Raw genomic sequence first — 20,384 nt, 5'->3', positions numbered from 1 at the left:
GCGAAAAGTGTTATACAGATTCAAGGAACCATACTAAAAAACAACGAATACATGACTATCATGAACACAAAAAATATACATGAGAAAATTTTTAAGAGTAAACAAAAACTGAAGAATATGCCTGGTTAGAAATGAAGTATCGTTTGCAGGTAATGTCAAAACTTCTTGCGAGTTTTATTTCGAGAGGTATATTGTTCCACAGCTTAGCACCAGAATATTGGATTACTAGTCATTCACCATACACATTCGAACATAAAGGAAGGTTAAGATTACCGATGCTTGCGTGCCGTGTGTTTAACGACGGGAACGTGAAAATAGTACGGGGCAGAGGCGTGTTTGTGTTTATTATTTTATTTACTAAACTGGAAATCTTGTAATTGCGTACCTCCGTAAACGGCAGTATACACATTCTCTGAAATAGAATATTAGAGGGGTAATTACCCGGTGAGAAAGTAATCACACGCACAGCTCTTGAACTTCTTGAGTATATAGTACTGCATCGTGGCGATGGTTTGATAAGCGACAGTTGTTCATAAAGCAGTGACTCTCACCATTTTGATCCAGGAGCTGTATTTCTCTGCGCTGAACAAAGCTTGTTTTGTCACATTGATCGGGCCGGAACAACCATCTTCAACTTACAATTGAGAAGTTCATCTGACGCCATAGAGGGCGTAAGGTTGTCAATTGTTAGCCAGCAATCTCATGTTTTGGGCAGCCATTCAGCGCCTTTCCACCACAATGGGTTACTTAAAGGGGTCACGAAGCACCCCTTGGTCTTGTTGAAAAAACACATCCTGCAGAAAGCTGACACGGCTATGAACTGCTCACCCAAATATTGCAGTTGTGCGCGCCGCGTAAGGGCCACAAGCAGAGCGCGAAGTTGCTGTTTTCTCAGGCGCCCTCTTTTCAAACAGAGACCGGTTCTCACTCTCGTCGATGGGCGGGGGCGCCTGTCAGTTGATGTCGCGTATCTGTTTCTCCACGTCGCAAAAGACATAGCATCCTCATTGGCTGATAGTCGACATAAATTGAGAGCGGTGTTCGAATCAGATGCGCTTCTTGCCACGGGGTGCCACCACTTGCCGGCACCGCACTCCTCAGTCTGCTAACTTTACACGGTAGCCACACTCGCGCATGCGAATCACAGTGGGACAGCAATCGCATTTCATGACGAGCGCTGACGTAACTTCTTTCCCCCGTGCCATCCCTCTCTGTGTAGCTTCCAGTGCGCGTGTCGGGACGAGAAAAGAGAGAAAGCGCTGAGAGCGTGTGCCAAACCCTGTAATTCTGCTCGTCTTGACAGATTCGAGAAATTTTTGTGGCAATCGATTCGGGAAGCAGTAAACTCCGATACTGAGGTCATTAGATCATTACTTAGAAAAGCGGTTCATGATCCCTTTAAAGCATCTTTTAGTAGAAGTCCACGAGTCGACAGATCAGCTGCATTTTGAATGCCATGGCAATGGTTCCACTGTGCTGGATCAGTTGTTTTTTTCTATTTCAATTACCGTGCCTGAAACAAATTGCTTCCATTTGATGGCCGAGCTTCGGATCCAGCAGGGTGCAACTATTGAATCTGTCCAATAGTACTCCTCGATTTTCCAGCTTCTGGATGTGAGAGCATCGAGTAAGAACTTCAGCACTCTAGCAGCCAGAACTGTGGCTACCTGTTTAAAGCGTGATAAGGATATTTGCTTCATTGGGGCAACTCTGCATGTAGGCATTAATAGCTGTATATTGGCATTTCCATATTCATCCTCGACCTCGATATATGCCACTACCCCATAAGAACTCGTGCTGGCAACTGCAAATATGTGAAGCTAATAACCTGTGGACTGCTTTAAGCACAGCTTCAGCTCGCACCTCGGAAGTGAAAACATTTGAAGCCTATGAAGTTCTTCACACCAATTCTTCCATTCCTCGTGTAACAGTGCTGGCATAGCTTCTTCCCATGTAGTTCCGTGCTGCCAGAGACGCTGGAACAGGAATTTTATCCTGACAAGAAAGGGAGGTAGCCACACCAAAGGACCGAAAATTCTTGTGGTTTTCTGAAGCACAAATCTCTTGGTATCTTCCTTATTTTGAATAAACATTAACATGGGCTCAATGTTAGGTCAAAGTCAGTCGTCCTTCGTATCCCACAAGAGACCAAGGTCTTTTGTTGGGGCTGCTTCCGAAGGTGTCTCTAAACCTTGATTAATGACTTGCCGTAATTTGTCATCATTTGTTGACCTTTTCTGTAGCTTCATTCCCGCGCTGTTAAGAATAGTATTTGCATCATGGAATATTCGTAAAGCTTCATGTGATGATGACACCCCAGTGACAAGATAATCAATGTAGAAGTTCCCTAATGATTGTTGCGCTGTAGATTGCAGGGTTTGTTCAATGGGCTTGAAATGGTACTGTAATGTTGCAGTCAGCTGAAGTGGGCTTGTGGTTGTACCAAATGGAACTTGAGTCATTCTGTAGCTTTCGATTTTAGGCAGCGGTTCACCTGTAGCCGGTGTGAGTTCAAACCACATGATCCGTAAGGCATCTCTGTCTTCTTTGGTAATGCCTATCTGTGGGAACGCTTTCTGGACATCTGCCGTAATCCCAATCTCGTGCAACCTAAGGTTCACCAACATTTTTACCATGTCGCTGTTTATCTTTGGGCCTTTCTCTAGGTGATCATTGAGCAATGGTATGCCTTTAGAGTGAGATGAGATATCGAATGCTACTCTCAACCGTGTTGTCGTGGAAGATTCTCGAATTACCGCATGATGAGGCATGTAGTAGCACTTGTATGGCTCATCGGTTTCAAAAGTAATTTTTTCGGCATGTCCATCAGCTTCGTACTGCCTGATCACCTTGTCGTATTGTTGCATAAGCTCATGCTCTGTGTAAAGGCAACTGTGAAGTCTGCACGCAGCAATTGCTTGGTTGTTCGCTAGATTCAAAGTTAGCGGCTTCCAAGGAAGTGAAACTTCTTACCGCCCATTGTTATACTGGATGACGTCGGTGAATTGCTTCATTACAGTGTTGTCATCGTAGTCTTTTGTGAGTGGGTCAGAGGTACTAATGCTGTTGAGATCCCAGAATTGTCGCAGCGTTGGAGACACCTCTGCATCAACACAGCTTGTGCGAACCACACAGATGTGAGCAGTGGCACGCTTAAAATGCTGTCCTTCACATTGTATAGGTCCTTGAAACGTCCTTCCAAGCTTTGTGTTGATGGCAACTAGGCCTTGTTCTTGCTTGTGAGGGAAAACTTCGTTTAACAAGAATTTCCACATTTGGTCCGCTCTAACGAGCAAGCTTATGCAATCTTCAGTTTTTATTCCAGGGATTTGTATAGTTTCAGTGATGTACTTCTTTTCTTCTAACAGCTTGTGTAAAAACATGTTTGTTGCTGGCATTTCAATCAGCTGCTCACAGATGAACAGAACTTCTATGGCTTCTATGTCATGTTTGGAATGATCGAATTGACTCATCAACGTCACCTTGACAATGTTGAGTCGTCTTTTCAGTGCTCCGCTCACTCCTCCAAATTCCATTACATTCATTTCGATGGTGCACGCTGTGGGTAGGCTTAGTTTCTTAAGATGTCGTCTCTAATTAATGTCTGTTGACTTCTATTGTCAAAGACACCTCTGATAAAGCTGGACTCGCATTCGTTTAGCAACCATGCTCGGAACGTTTTCAGTATATTGCGATGGCGATTCATTTGCTTTGATATGTAAGCTAGGGCTCTTTGCTTCGTTTGAGCGCTGCTTCTGTATGTATTCTGGGTTGCAAACAACGGTTGCATTGTTTGCAACCGAGGGCACGGCTTCCTGCAGTAGTGGTACCTTCATTTGCGACACAGCACTGTCGTGAGTTCCTGATGCTGACACAGCAATGACAGCATAGCAGCAGCGTTGTCTTGATCTTCTGCCACGGAAACATAATCTTCTGAAAGGTGCCTCCAGCCTTTGCAAATCACGCACGAATTGCCTGAAAATAACATGCTCAAGTTCCTTGACCTAAAGCTGCTTTTTTCTCCCCGTCATGTGTGCTGGATCTACGGAGCAGGAAACCCCTTGTGCCGTTCGTGTTTGCTCACACTAAACTTGTTAAAAGGGGAATAGCACAGATGTGCCTGCTTAATGCATTCAGGAAGTCCTGCGTGCACCGTATCAGTGAATGCTTTGGCTGTCAGATACAACGCTTGGCTGCGGCAGGCTGCCCAGAGCACTTGACCGTAGCTGTTGCTGAAGTGCTTCTGCGCAAGACGAAGAAGGCATGTCAGCGAGATCAAATGGACAAAAAAGAGGAACGGGATCTAAGGAAGGTGGCTGTAATTCCATACCTGCACTCAACGTCACACTGTCTCAAGAAGATAGGCGGAAATGCGGGCGTGAGAGTTGTCATGTCAGCCCCCCAAAAATTGACCAACTTATGCAACCTGACTTCACCTGTAAAAAAGGAAGCAATACACAGCACAAGAACAGGTTTGTCGCATGTGCAGAAGGTGTTGTGTACAGGATACCGCTGTCGTGTGACAGAACATACGTCGGGCAGACGGAAAGATGCCTAAACAACCTCTCAAGGGAGCACAGCGGCAACATGACAAGAGGAAGACAAGGGCACCTGGGGCAACATTGCCAGGATTGTGGGTGTATACCGTACTTTGACAATACTGCGGTGTTGTTTGAAACGAGACAAAGACCGGTGCACGCGTGAAATAATAGAAGCGGCAGCAATGAACTGCGGTGATTACGAGTGTGTCAGTGCACCATCTCTTCTCTTATCCCAAAGAGAAATACTTTTTCTAGATGGCAGCTGGTAAAAATGCAATGTAATGAACATGTGTGGTTTTGATCAGAGGAGTGGGTGCTGGTGTTTCTTCTTTTCTTTTCTTTTCTTTCACTCTATATATATTTCCGAGTGCAGATATTAAACGTTAGTTGGATAGTGCTTGTGCCTGTAGTGTTTCTCTGTCATTTGTGTAGAAGTTCCGCGCTGTAACACTTGTAATCTTCTGCTACTTCATCATCCGTGAGGTGGCCTTCAAAGTTTATGTTGAGCACCTGTAGACCGTCGTTACGTGCATTTAGCCTGTCGTGCACAATGCGAAGATCCGATGAGGCGAATTGGTTGGATTCGATTAGTTGTCTTGCCTCATTTCGAAGATGGGTATGGAGAGCTCACTGAGTTGTTAGCTTGTTTTTGATGCGCTCCATCTCCGTTGCGGGCGAAGTCCTTTCGTCGGGTCACTTGGATCGCAGAGTCCCGGGTTTTGGCAGCGTAAAATGTGGAGTAAAGGTCTTCACCAGAACAGTGGAGTAGAAAAAGCCCGGTGAAGTATCTCTGTTTCTACTACGGCAAGCTGGAAAGCGCCCTGTGTTATTATGCTTGTGTTGATCCACTGTCACTGCAGATATTTAATCCAAGTAAGGTTACTTTCAGCATTCTGTATGTGCTTTTGAATGGTTTGTGTCCCTGCTTATTATACTAATGTGCAACCATTCGAAACTCGAAAAAAAAAAACAACTCAGAATTTCGAATAACTGGGAAACGAAAAAGAAAGAAATGCCAGTGAACATGGAATTAAGAAATATAACAATAAATGCTGAAAAAACATCTGCTGAATTTTGTCGAAAAAAATTCCAAGGACTCGGAACCCTAGTCATGCCTTACTCTCTGTTCCGGCAGCCTGCCCATCTGGCCTCTACTATGCTGTGTTGACAAACATCTAGAGATCTGATGGTTGCTTGAATGAGCCTGATCTGCCAACTTCTTCTGTCTCTCTTGCACTGCAGGCAACTTCAGCTTTGGCTGCCTGCAGAAATTCCACAGCAACACCATAGTGGACTTCATTGAGAATGCAGTGGAGCACTCGCGGAGTGGGCGTTACCTGTTCTTCCTTCACCGGCGTCCCGTGCTCGGTCCCATGCGTGTACAGCTCCTGCATCCGGTGTCTCGTTTCAAGCAAGTCCAGTCGCTCCAGCACCTCTGTCGGTAAGATAGAGCCTCCCTTTTTATTTTTATGGTAAATTGCAGTAGAAATTATATGGGCATTCCACGGCTTGGGGTGTGGGGGTATGCTGTAAGAGACTGCTAAGTTGACTCTATTTCAGTGTGCATCAATTGGATAAAGCTTGAGAGCTGGTGGACCAGTGCCAATCACCACATCTGCTTCTTGAGTGCTGAATAATCATTTATGGTTGATGGTGCTGGAAAGAACGGGTCCGCGCATGGTTCAGTGAATTTTATGGTTAGGTGAGGCAGTGTGCCCCTACGAGCATAGAGTTTCCTAAATATACACTAGAGGGAAGTCTGGTGCTAGTGTCTATGGGAGCTTCGACGCATGGCGCTTCAGCCAGCATGGGAATGATAGGTAGTACACGGATTCGTCTAAACTGCTCTGTTTGGCTCCACGTCGCCTGCATCCGCTTTGTCGCAAAACGCAGTTCACAAAAGTCAGCAGTTTCACTTCACCACTTTAACCTTTTTAAGCTCACCAATTGAAATCTGGTCACGAAGTTCACAACAGTCCATTCTTTTATCCCAAATGAATGCCAAAACACAGCAATAAACAAAGCGACAAGTGCGTTCGAAACCGTAATCGCGAAGATTAGGCAAATCCGTGTGCTACGCACCGTTCCCATGATGGCTGAATGATCGCAGCGCCAGAGTTCCCTCTGGGTAATTGTAGGAAACTCCATACCTACGAGGACCAACAATGGGGGCAGCAATGGCAGCGCCAGCAGTGGTGAGGTGCAGTAAACGCTGATGAGGACTGCAGGAAATGCTGAGCATATGCCACAGGCCAGGCAGGACGACATGGGTGCAGAGGCAAGGTGGGCCCAAGATGCCAACGGGAAGCGGCATCTTGGGCACCCAAGTACAGCTTCGCTTGTCCTCCACTTTCACAGTGTTGAATGGCTGTGCAATTTCTTTAATGTTGGTCTGTGTCCACAGGTTGCCATGTATGTGTTTGTGCTTGATTCATTGATACTATGGGAATGCTGCCGGAGCATTCCTGTTGAAGAGACAAGAAATGCGTGGAACAAGGAAATTTTAAGAATTGCTGGAGTGGGAATTATGCCTCACGAGTGAAGCCATACCCACCCTAAGATGGCTGCCCATCTTAGTAGCGGCAATATAAAACGTCAACATTCAGTGAAGGAAAGGTAGCATTTTCCTCACACGCCCTACGATCTTATATGGCAAATTTTTCCAGACAGATACTGCTCAGTGGGTGTCATTGTGTTACTGGTTTCTGCAAGAAACCTCGAAGTCCTGGCAAATTTTATTGGATATCAAGTCAGCTGATTTCCGATTTGATCTCTGATCTCTGATTTGAGAATTAACCTAGCGTTTACATTAACAGAGCAAAACAACTTGACCTCTAAGCGAGCACCACCTGGAAAGAGCATGTTTCCAAGATAAAGGGTGGGCAGGCGCTGGCTTCACTTTTGCCGGTAAGGCATGAGAGCGTCCACTCCATCATTTTTTTTAAAAACCTTTGTGGCAAGGATGTCGAAGTGCACAAGGGGTGTGAGACATGCATGTCGTGGCTAAGATGGGACTAGACACTGCCAAGCTGCTCCTGGGTATGGCAGGGAGGGGTACCTTGGTGGAAATGCAGGCTGGGACTGCGGGCCTGGACTACAGAGATACGGTCGTTTCCCACAACACTTAACCACACTCATGTTATATGCTACTTTGAAATGATTCTTGTGCTAATATTGCAGCTATAGGCATGCCCATTGGGAGGCCAAAGGGTCCATGGACAGGTTGGGGAAGGGGGAGCGCGAACTTGGTTTTGAGCTCTCGAAGAAGGCTCGAAATGTTCTAAATAAAATGTGATAATGGTACTACAAGTGGGAAGTATACATGTTGTTGATTTTCATGAAACTGTTTGACTGTGTCCGTCTGTGTTACATGCCTGCTGAAGAAAGCTTTTGGCTGTACAGTCGAACCCGCATATATTGAATTATTGTGTATATCGAACAGTGGTAAAATACCCTTAAAATGTTTTCGGTATATAAAATATCATATATTGACTTACCTACACATAGAACTTTTTTTTTTGTGATCCCCTTCAGATTCGAACTGTAGTTCCTCTGCATAGCATTGGAACTGCAGTAAAATAATTAAGCTGAAATTCATGTTTGGAGATAAATCATGCAGTTTGTCAAGCGAGGTTTTCCGTTTTTTGACAGGCACCCAAGATCGGGGGGAGAGGGGGCTTTCATGTGGCCCCCTAATTCAAGACTCTCTGCACGCACACCTATGACTCTAGCACTATCTGTTATTAACCTAAACAGCGTGTCAGATATGCACAAGAAGGGAGACATAAAAGCAATAGCGTACATCCTTTCAAGAACTGAAGCAGAAGAAAATAGACTGCTTGCTGTGGTATTGGGAATCAGACTTGAAGCACAGTAACCAAGTGAGCCGTGTTTACTAAACACTGTGGCACTAGGTTACTTGATACACAAGTTTCCAAGCTGAAATATATCTGCTTGATTAGTGCTGTTTTTAAGAGGTCAGGAATTGGAAGGGCTGCTTGCTGGTGTGTTCTATGGTAGAAGAAGGGTAAACGTTTGTTGCTGCATCAAAAATAAGTACTACGTACAGTGGGGAGATTGTCTGAAAGGAACGTGGTAGAGATTGGCCTGCCTTATTGGCTTGTCAGACCGGGAGATACTGTCCGCAAGACTGCTTTCCAGAGCCCAGTCTGGGAGCACTAACTGATTTGGGCTGCCACCCTTCTCCCAGGTTCTCCATATTGAAGACCATACGGCGGGACTTTGTGGATGCGCTTCCATTGCCAGCGCGTCTCAAGGCATACCTGAACACACCACATTACTACTCTGAAGAGCTGGCCGACTCGGTTGCCCTTGGCGACGGAGGCCTGGCAGTCCAATCCCAGGAGTCGCTAAGTGGGCGGCAGGAGGGGCCTTTCAGTCCAAGTTGATAGCACTTGCTGAGAAGGCATGGTCTGATTTCACCTTTCTCTCCCTCACGCATGTGGGAGGCTTCTCTTTCTTTTTTTGGCTGCAGCATCCACATTGAAGGTGCTGCCAGCATGAATTCAAATTCGAGCTAGTCAGAGTGAAACAGGGCACGATTTTTGCTCTTCTTCACTCACCAGTGCCTGCAGCATTGGCACGGTTCAGTTTTATAACCTTGAGTTACACGGCCCGAATTCTACGACCATTTAGTCACTGATGTGTTCTTTCTTATGGTGGTAGTATGTTGCCACCGGGGCATAAGCTTAGAAAACAAGCAGTGTTTCGATCACTTGAGTGTCTCCACGTTCATAGGAGTACACTGGTTTGGAGATTTCATCTCAGCGTTGTACCCCCTCTTGCACAACTCTTATATATAATGCTAAGTGTCCACGTGTTGGAAGTTCAAGACTCCGTAATTGCTAATGTATCATCATATTGGTGGCAGCATCACCAAGCATACTGAACGTGAAATGTGAACCTGTTTTGACTACTGCTGCTTTGTGAATTACCTTTTGTTACCTGCGTATAGATGAATTCTTATGAAGCTAAAAAGATTTAATGAACTGAAAGCCTCACTTCAATTCTGCAGCTTTTACTTTCATGGGGGATACAACAGGCCAACCAATATTCTAGTTTTTTTTCCCAGATCTTCCTGAAGCGTTCTTTGGAGTGAATTATCGCAAACCGATTTGCATTTTGCACAAGGGATTAGAGGATTGGGGTGGTTGCGCGGAGGAATGTCAACCCCTACTTTTTCTTTTTTTGCTGAATACAGACTGGTTACCACTGGGTGCTGGAGGTTTTCGTACATACATAAAAAGAATTTTGTTTACATTTCTACTCTTCTTGAAAAGGGATTTCAGACCTTGCTTTTTGTTCCCACACCAAAGAACTAACCAATGCGTGGCTTCAGTGCGAGACGCACATTTGCTGAAGTTGCCACTTCTGTGACAGTATTATAACTTTGACTCTCCGCTACTTTCCGAGACTTTGAAAGCAGAATCGTTTGAACCAAAGTTGCGGGACAGTGTCATTCTCTTCGTTTTCCTACTTCCACTGCAGAATGCACCTTCATGACATACATGCCCCTCATTAGTGTGTAGGGCCATCATGTCAGTACCTTCTCGTTTCTTGAAAAACTGAATCCTCGCAACATAGTTACATGAGTTCAGCGCGCAACGTGGAATCGCGTGCTACCACAATGCACAGCAAACATATCTAGGTGCTTTACCCTGTCTATTGCTCACAAACATGGTGCATGAAACATCTGTGCGATTACTAGTGCGAGGCAATGCAAGCAAAAAAAATAATATTTGCTGTGTGCACTTTCAGTGGAGGATTTAATAGCACACTGCGGGGAGATATTATTTGAGACGGATTGGTAAATGACCCTTCCACAGTAGCCTAAAAGATAGTCTTACCGTGAGATGAGGCTAGGTGATCTAAGAAAGGTTCAAAAATTAAAAAAAAGACGACAGTGACTGCCATTGTGAAATCTACACCAGAACACCAGGCTGTTGTAGATCTTCACAGTCTGTGCTTGAGCCTGGCTTGCCTTTTAACGATAAAGATGGACCACGTCGTTTTCTTAAGGTTACTGAACTGTACTAATTTTGAGCTTTCTTTTTCCTGTGCCACTATAACCCAAATATGAAAAAATACTTTGAAACACACGTCACAGCGGCCCAGCAATGCTGAGGTTGTGGAAAGATATTTTTAAAAATTTAATCTTAATTTTCATTTTTAACTGATATTTAGCCAGTTGCCATGAAATTGGCGAGAATAGTTTTTAAAAGATATTCTGTCATTGTAAACTGAATAAATGGTTCTCTATAGCGTGCCTATGAGGCTGTTGGGAGTCTTCGTTGTAGTTTGTGTGACAGCTTCGATCTCCTGCGTATTCAGAGATGCCTTTGGTCTACTCATACTTTGGATGTGTTGACAACAGTGTTTCAATGCGGGGCTCGCAGTGTCTCTTGCATCATTTGCTAATAATGACTGATGTTGTAGATGTGATCTGTATGTGATAATAAGTACTTAGTGTAACTAGTGTTTTAACCTTTGCAGCGAATATGCTGCTGGAATTCTTCAGCACTTGTGAACTGTTAAATGTTGCGTAATGTTATGGTTGCTCAAAATTAAGACAGGTTAGGTATAAACAGAATGCCCTCATTCATTTCAGCTTCCGTCGTTTCGTGTTGTGCTTGGGCGGCTTCACCCTGTTTGATTTGTTCCAAATCGTCATTGCAATCGGTGGCCCGACACATAGCTGTGCGAAACCACTTAAGTAGTTACAATGTTTGCTTGATTCTGATGCTGATAAAATTTTTGTGTGTGTTAAAATGTAAATATAATAGCGTTTGCAGAAATCAGATACGGAGCTGGTGTAGTGAGACAACTCTAGCATACTCTCAAGTTTTGGAATCGGAAAAGAATCAAAAGTGCGGGATTTACTTTCACAGAATGTAAATTTCATACTTGCATCGCTAGCATCATCTTTGTGAGCACTTTATTATTGTCTATGGACCACAATGCTATCTTGTCCTCCGTGCAGTTCGTTACTTTCAGTATTTCACATTTCTTCAGTGACTCCACAGCAATCTCCAGTGGGATGGGAATTTATGCCCCAACTTTGCTTGTTTGTATTGCGATGCGTGCAAGTCTTGGAAATGCCAGAAACGCATGATGCGAATCTATTGCTGGTTCTTTAGTGTCTTGTGAATTTAGTTTTGAAGTAGGTCATTTCTGTAATGAAAACTGCGCGCCATCACCATGTGACACAAAAATCTTTTTATTGACATTTTGTTGGATATGTTGCTTGCTCCGATGGTGGGCTGTTAGCATTTCAGTTCTGATTGAATTGAAACACAGGCATTGATTATTGGACCCATATTATTGGTGTGCTAGAATTGGATAAATTTAATACTTGTAAGAAGTTTCCATAATATCTTCTGAAAGTTTTCACAGGATAGATGTTTATTGGCAAGAAATGGGCAAGGTACTGACTGCGAGCCACACATTTACGCTTTGTTAGCACATCTGAGGCCTTCACATTGCTAGTACGTATAGTACCTGTGGTGCATTTGGGAGCAGTGTAATTTTTAATAAAAGTCGCGTAACCGGGAGGTGCTTCAAATGAGAAAGAGAGCAAAAGAAACATGCAAGACCTTTAATGCACAGATGTGCATGCCCTCGCATGCCGCAATGGACTTGTTTTTGCGGCTTTCTGCCAGCTGTAATCTGTGTCGGCTAGAACTTGGCTGGATCGAGCACGGTCTTTGACGCAAGGGTCACTTTCTGTATTGTGCTTAATTTTTCAGCAGCATTGTCTCAGTATGACTTTAATGAAATGGACTCGGCTTTGTTGCCATACGCGGTCGTGCTTCTACAATTTCGCTTTCTGTGTCGCTTTCAGCAGCCCAAGGTTTGCTCAGTATTGTATGGGATTTTAGATATGCGAGCAAACTCTTCTGAGTAGAACGAGACTAAGCACCACACAGAGCCTCGGCTTACCTTGATGCATCTTGCAAGGGGCACATAGTGATGTGAGGTCATTCTTTTTTCTTGGTTTTGTTTTGTGAAGAAACGTGTCTTGTTTTTTTAAGGAGGCAGATGTGTATCTTCTCTTTGCACTGCTGTTCTGATTGATTGCACGCAACTGCATGTGTTTGTGTGCACCTGTAGTCCTGTGTCTGTTGAAATGCTTGTTGTCCAAGAAGTTTGAGAGCAGTTTTTTTGTGAAAGCACTTGATGAATCCATTGTAGTGACTGGGAGCAATGCTAGGAGGAATGAAGACACCAAGAAGAAAGGAGCGACTAGGTTGTCACTTCTACTGAGGATGGTGGTTTTGTAAATAATGCGGTCCTAAAACAGCATTGCCACTGCTGCTGCTATTTTTGAATGAAAATCGCATAAAGCAGCACAAAGAATCCTTTTTATTTAATGCAAAGCATGCTTGTTTATGGAGATTGTCAAAGTTTTAATTTGTGAGCATACTAAAGTAGTTCATGGTGATTTTAAAAATGGCCAGGGCTTTTGTGGATGAGAGGTTGCTAAATAGCCAAACTGGCATTCTGTATCCAAATTTGGCAACCCTGAACACAACCTCTTCATCAAAGTGCTTTTGCGGTTTATGCATGTGGTGTCGTAGGTGTGGTCATTCCTTAGAACTTTTGTGTATTTGAGCATGTGTCTTTCAGTGTGGTACTAGATTCTCTAACCTCGTTGCCTGCTGGCCTGTGCTTTGAAGTCTGTGCATTTTCCTTGTGTAGGATTCCTATGCCTTTGGAGGTTGCTCTACTTGTATGTTGCATCGGTTTGATTTAACACTCTGGCATTATGTCTCGTTGTTGATAACCTTCTGGAACCAGTGAAATATTGGGTCGAACTAAACACAGTGTTCGGTCATATGCATGCAAAGCTCCTATTGGTAGCTCCGCTTGTGAATCAAACGTTATCCCTCTTCTCCGAGTGTTTGTGTCTAATTTCTTACTGTTGTTAACATTGGAAGCTGGGTCTTCTAAATACCTTGAAACAGAAGAAAGCTGGGATCGTGAGGGGCAGTTCGGGAGCTAGACAAGAACTGAGCTTTCATGGTAAAGTTGGGAAAAGGGAAAGGGGTGTCAGAAACAGTCTTGGTGTGGAAAATAATGCTGACATGGGCAACATACTATATGAGTTCTCTTGGTTCTTTTTCCTGAAGGCTTTTTTCCAACCCTGAAGTGTTTCTAGTATTAACTAATTTTCTACTGCATACAAAAAGCATTCAGCTAAAGAGAGTGGTTATGAGGATGCTGGTTAGTCTTGTGTAGCATCGTTTCCTTTTTTTTTCTTGTGTTAACCTAGAACTGGGGTTCTCAAACTGTGTTCCACATAGGGTGTTTTGGGGTTCCCCAGTCAGTCAGAACTAATGCAACCCGATTTTATTTTACCACCTTAACACTCAGTTTATTGCTTTGGAGAAGGAAATGCACGCTGCGTTTTGGATTTAATGAATAATCCACACCACATCTGCGCATTGGGAGCTTGTGAGGGGTGAAAGGAATGTGACAGCGGCATTGAGACACTTTAAAATTTTTGGGATTCGTGGACCTGCGGTGGCCACTTGCGCTGCATGTTTTCAATTTGCGCTCGCATGATCGATTTGTAATGCATACAAGGTAATCAATTTGTAAATCCTGCTAGCCAAGATTCACTCGTCCGCCTGACCGAGATCGAGTGGTATCGTTGCAAACATTCACTTCCAGTTTGTATTCGTGTCCACCCTGTTCATCTGTCCTGTACGTGTTTGTATTATGACCTTTAAATAGTGGAAACGCTTGTGTTGTGCTGCGTTTGATGTGTGCCACAAGTAGTTGTGATGCCTAAACAGTATTTGAGCACTGTTCAGGTTTGGCACGAAAGACTTATGATTGGTCTTCCCTTTACGTGCATCTGCTGAATGACCACACTTGTGTAAGAAAAGGGCAGCTGAGCACTGCATGAACAGCGCCTAGGTATTCCCCTTCCATGTATGGCAGTGTTGCACGTGGTCCCAGCCCCGACTGTCACATAGGTGACGTCGCCCCTGTCTCCATTCTTCCTTGCCATCCAATGCCTTGTAGGAGGAGGAAAACTCTTCCCGCGTATTCGTCGGCTGTGATTTCTCACGTGTCCACGCCTCGACCCCTCGCCAAAGCAGGCGGTGGTAGGGTAGTAGATTGTCGTCTGTGCCATTTTCACCACGTGCTCGTGTGCTCGTATCAATGTTTTGAAAGAGGAACATAGTATTTCAGGCCGTGTCTCAATTGCTTCCGTGCATCTGCGCATCTTTACGACAGGTGCAGGCAGTATTGCTTCGAGGCACTGTTTTATGCCACGTGTTTTTGCAGCTGAAGACCTGGCTCAAGTGTGGTTTGTGTGTCAAGCTAGCTGTTCTCTCTCTGTCCTTCTAGACCTTGGAGACTTTTAAGTGTAGTGTTGGCAATATTGAGTGAAACATGACCACATTAAAGTCTACTAATGGGAACTGTTACTTCTACCAAGAATGTCTGGAACACTTTCTGCTTTCTTTGTATAACCTATTCCTCGCTGTTGGGAGAGAGTAGTTACTATGGACTTGGATCATATTGGATCATCCTATGCCCCTGTAAGGTAGGATCCATTGGAGAGTGTTCCTTACTGAAGAACACTAGCTGAGAAAATTTGTCGTGAGATCATGTCGTCAGCGCATGGCATTACCACCTGAATAGATGTTTAAAATGTACTGATGGCCTAGTTGGTGAGCCATGATTTTCGAATAGGCAGTGCACAAAAGGGCAACGAACACGTACACAAAAAAGACGCAAACACAAGCGCTGTACTGCAACTGGTGTTGCAGTTGCAGAGACCAGTTGCAGTACAGCGCTCAGTGTTTGCGTCATTTTTGTGTACGTGTTCGTTGCCCTTTTGTGCGCTGCCTATTCGAAAATGAATAGATGTGTCATCAAAGATTGCAGTTGTACGGTTTTACCTTATTGTTCATCATCTATGATCAGATTACCTGTTGTGACTGTCATTGCTAAAAAAAGAGAGAAGCACTTGATATCCTGGTTCATTATCACCAGAAGGCAAACAGGGAACTGTAGACAGAAACACTAGGCGCATCCGAGTTATCGTAACTTTTCATTTATCATACAAATTAAATTTTCGTGGCGTGTCACATACCATAAAGAAACATTTTTGTGGTGACTTGCAGCATGACCTTTATTTATGTTTGTGAGACAAGCATGGGTATATCTTAAGCCCTTTGCTCTGTAAAATAAGTAAGAGGTAAATACTTTCTCATTTTCATTCGTTCATTTGATTAAGGACAACTTGGAGAAATGTCTTAGGAAACATGGCAAAAGGCTTTTGCACTCACGTTTTGCTTTCTTTCCGGCGCTAAGAGGATTGCAAATGGATGGATACCAACTATCCCAATTGCTTTGCACCAATTTTTGCTGGAGTAACAGAAAATGTAATTAAGTGGCCACGTTTTAGAATAACAAAAATAGAGTCACTATATTCTCTTGTATGTTTGGTTGTGGGCAGGTTCCAAAATTGAGGATGTGGCTGGGACTAAAAGAACCTGTGAGAGACCCGCACCCGCTGGAGCCGTCCCACGATTGCTCTTGTAGAAAGCTTTGTGCTACTTCTCCCAGGCCTACATGCCCTCCACAGAGACAATCTTGACTCTCGACCAAAATCGACTACGGATTTTAAAAGAAGGAACGAAAACACATACATTTTGCACTCTGGATTTTTCTAATGCTCGCCCATAATGCACTCCTTGCTGTGCATGTCGCATGTGTGGTGGATGTCTGTTGCTAGGTTTCGTGTTAGTGCCCTAGGAACCGCCACCTTTTACACCGTAGAATAGCGAGAAAAAAAGAAAAAGTGAATTGAAATATTGTTAAATGTATATGGAAGGTGCGCAGGTGAGACCCTCGGATGCATGCAAAGATCAGGCAAAATTGTTTAATGGTTGCTAGGCGTTCCTGTCAAGCCTGCACTATTTGTTTTCACCGAATGAAGTGAGCTTTCCTTTTAGATTCTTCTTTTTCTGGATATTGTCAATGTAGATTATAGAAAGCTGAGCAAGTTGCTACGTTTCGCTGTTCAGCATGTGACTCGTTCGGCTCTTTCGTCTCTGTTCCGCGAGTTGTGCAGGGATGTTTGTCAAAAAAAAAATTGGTTTCGTTCCTTTCGTCGACAGTTCCTTTTCTGGTTCTCTGCCACTGTTGATAACGTGCAGCTGTGACTCTATCCGGACAAAACAGGCAATTCAATCAAGGCACTAGTAGTTGAATTGCACAGCAAAGGGCCAGCCTCTGCAGCAATGTTAGAGCACATCTAAGCCAGCGCTCATTCATTCAACATTCGGCATTAAGTGCCAAGGCCACTCCTGTGAAAAGTATTGTGTAAGGGTTTCAGCTGGACACTGTTTGGCAGTTTCCACATACACATGTTATGGCTTCCTGTGCGCCTTCCTGTCTAGGTTTTCTCATGAAGCCGAGACGTCCAACAAAATGCCCTATGTTTTTGTGGCCACAAGCGCAAGTGTGCTGTCATGTGAATCAGTATGGTGTGTAAACAACTCGACAGTGTCGTTGTGCTGTTGTATCTCCGTATCACATTTTTTGTGCGTGAGGATCTGTCAGAAGGGACAGTTGCATGTTTGCTTGTGGGCATCTGTAGGCATTTGTGCATGTGTAAAGGAAAATTTTTATGCTGTTTTAGCCAGATGCTGGGTCTCTCTCAATTTGGAGAGGCACCGATCCCACCATCTTTGAATGTGTATTTTGTGCCGTTAATGGCGTGCTTTTCAAACCGGTGGTTTCCGCCAACTTGACAGGTTAGTGCAGTCGTAACAGCTGTGCTGCCTTGTTCCAACATGTCCTTGCATTTGCCCCGTGAGTCGCTGTATATCTGCCTAGTTAGTGAAAACCAAAGCTTCGTGAGTTTGCTCTTCTTGTGTTGAGTATGGTTCCTCTTGCACACCATTGATTTCACTATTCACCTGTTAATCTCACGCAATTATTCTCTCACACTCTTGTAGCTGTATATTTTAAGCACAAAAAATCTGTCACGCTGTGGCACTTTGTGTGAGCATAATGACATGTGAATAGAACGAGAAGGTTTTTTTTATCATAATCTGGATACATTTGTTTTCTGACCAATGGGGATGTTTTACATAGTATTGGTCTCTCTTGGTCCCTGTGTCTTTTTTTCTTTAATGCAATTGCTTTTCTCCCTGTAAGATAGTGAGTCTGTGTTTGTTAAATATTGTCCATGCAAATGTTTGGAGATGCACGTAAGGTAAATGCCATGTGCACAGAGGAACGTGTGATGTGTTCTTTCATGTGCTCTGGACCTATATGTGTTTGCGATTTGCTATTGTTGCTAAGTGTTCCGCCTTATATAGGAATTAACAGTGTATTACTTCATAAAGGATTGTTTTTGATGCTCTATCCAAGACGTGATGTTGTGCAAGATCTGTTGATGGATTTTCGTTCGCCTTTAAGGGTGCGCGGTTTTGTGTGACTTCTTGTGGGACGTCTGCGAATATTAATGTCTTCTTGGTAGTACTACTAGCATGCCAAGGGCTTCTGCGCAAAGCTCCGAGCATCTTTGTATTTATAATCATGTTTTCTTGTTTGTGTGTTCTTAATTCTTCATGAGAACGCTATGCTTTATTGCGCTTCACGGTTTATATCAATAGATAGCCACTAATGCTGTCGCAAGAAGCTTGCTCATTGCTTCGTGTTAACTAAGCACTGCAATAATGTAAGAATACTAGGTTTCAATGTTTGGCATTCTTTTTACCATTCTAGTTTGAACAACACTGCAGTCTTTATTAGTACTGAGCCATGTGTAGTGGTAAGCTTTCTTGGAGAATGCAGTTGACATAACAGCAAGAAAAATGTTGCCTAAACGTGCAAAGCAAAAGATGAGTCTAAGAACCATCTTATTGCGCTAGCGTGAGGAAGCAGTTTGAACAACGATGAACACTGGAACTAGACATAACAGATGAACACATGTTCAGTCTTGTTTTCATGGGTTCGCCTTCTATACGGACTTCTTAAAAATGCTAGAGAAATGGGATGGAAATTCACCAACTAGCCCAATATTAAGCATTGTTGAAGTCCGAGAAGAGAAATGACAGAAATTTAATCATGCTGAATTCTGAATCTGGTCGCTTCATTCGGTTTTACTCAATCTGTAGCATTTCCCTTGCAGTTTGCTCATTTCCAGTTTGCTTGTTGCTTTGAGATGTGAGGCACCGAATATTCTTGTCTTCATAACATGTAGTGGTTTCATGAAACTGCCCATATAGTCTATGCTACATTGTGTTTATTATACAGTGGAGGTTGTGGTTTTTGAAATGAGAAACCCTGCTCGCGCTTTGCAAATGCCAAATCTCGTGCAATATGTGCGCATATTCAGTGTATTACAATTCCTTGCAAGCTCAAAGTTGGTGAGGAGGTGTGAAGAAGAGCGGTGCCTTTGACAACATTGCTGTGACAGTGGGTTTTGACGCATCGCTTTTTATTCATCGGATGCTCACAAAAGTGGTCGATTGACGTTGGTGTGCATAGGGCAGTTACTAGGCAGAAAAAGTTGGTGAAAGCTGCTGTTATTTGACAAGGCTGGATTCCTCATGGCGTGCACTGGGATGCTCATTGGGATGTTTGGGAATTTTTACTGAAAACAGTGCTCTGTTATACAAATACCGGTGAAAAGATGCTGTCGGTGCCAAGACTGTTCGTCTGCATAGAGAGGATTAGCTGCAACTGGTTATTGCATTGCGAAGCACAGGATTTAGCTGTCCAGTACCACAGTAAGTGGTATACCATATCCTTATGGTGTGGCCATACTTCCTTGAACGTGCATGGTCGTGCAGCAGCTTGAAATATGAAGTGGTGAAAGGAAGAGCTGAATGGTAGAGACAGTGTGGACTGTGTAACTTGCATATGTGAGTACAGGCGTAGGTTTACCATTTGGCCAAAGGGTAGGTGGTAGGGAGGAGTGGTCAAGCAAGACCAATGGTGCATTATGAGTGAGGCAAACGATATAAATTTGGCGTTGTTGTGATCAAAATTCGGACGTTTTTCTTTCCTTTTTAGGTATTACGGTCCCGGTTTGGGGGGAAGGGGGCGTGAGCGCCCTCTCCTGCTGCTCAGTAACTGAATGTCTGTAGGTGAGACAGCTTTTACAGACTTGGAATGTGGCAAGCTGGTTCGACCGGTGGCGTTGCAAAATATTACGAGAAAAAAAAAAAAAGCTGCGCCCGCTTTATTTCTGTAGGAACACACTTTCTACTGATGTGAACCACTAGAAAAATTGCTGCTAACAAAAGATGTTTTCAGTAGCAAATTGAGAAATAATCAGCTTTAAAGTCATTGTAGATTTCTGTGGAAAAGTTTCAAGCTGATGCCTTCTTCAAGATCGATGTCCAAACTCGACTCATTTTGACAACCTTGAGGGCTATGATTCCTTGCCTAACCAACTACACGTACCATGTATCGTTATAAAAAGTGCACTCATGGGGATTCCAGCTTGCATGAGTGGTTGGCAATACGCACGTTCGCAAACAGTCTGTGGTGGCGAAGATCCTGACTCCACGAATTGGTATGCGGGAATATGCGTGAATGTACATGGACTAGGTGGATGGTATGCAGTCTCTCGATGGCGCCCGCGTTGATGCTTAAGCAAACGAAAACCTATACATAGTTGTGTTTTTCCCTGTATGCTGCTCCGCAAAATGTTTTCTTCCGTGTCTTGTGCTTTGAAGAGAATTTTGCAATCATTTATATAGATGCGACAGTTTTGTAGGCTTCTCTGGAATAAAGTTGACGTGTATACCTTATAATTTATTTTGGATGTCTTTCGTGACC

General features: G+C 43.8%; 1 protein-coding gene across 1 annotated transcript in view; it reads left to right on the top strand.

Annotated features, from left to right (window-relative positions):
- The window catches only part of LOC119393602 (uncharacterized), a 38,413-nt gene extending 18,054 nt beyond the window's left edge, over positions 1 to 20,359 (top strand). Inside the window, exons 4-5 of the mRNA XM_037660710.2 lie at positions 5,784 to 5,982; positions 8,752 to 20,359. Coding sequence (XP_037516638.1) covers positions 5,784 to 5,982; positions 8,752 to 8,950 — 398 coding nt within the window. The 3' untranslated portion in view covers positions 8,951 to 20,359. The remainder of the gene's footprint in view (positions 1 to 5,783; positions 5,983 to 8,751) is intronic.
- Positions 20,360 to 20,384: the final 25 nt, after the last annotated feature.

Source organism: Rhipicephalus sanguineus, chromosome 5 (genome assembly GCF_013339695.2).
Source record: "Rhipicephalus sanguineus isolate Rsan-2018 chromosome 5, BIME_Rsan_1.4, whole genome shotgun sequence".
Classification (NCBI taxonomy): domain Eukaryota; kingdom Metazoa; phylum Arthropoda; class Arachnida; order Ixodida; family Ixodidae; genus Rhipicephalus; species Rhipicephalus sanguineus.
Note: the sequence above shows the minus strand (reverse complement) of the source record. Positions and strands in the feature narration are given on the sequence as shown.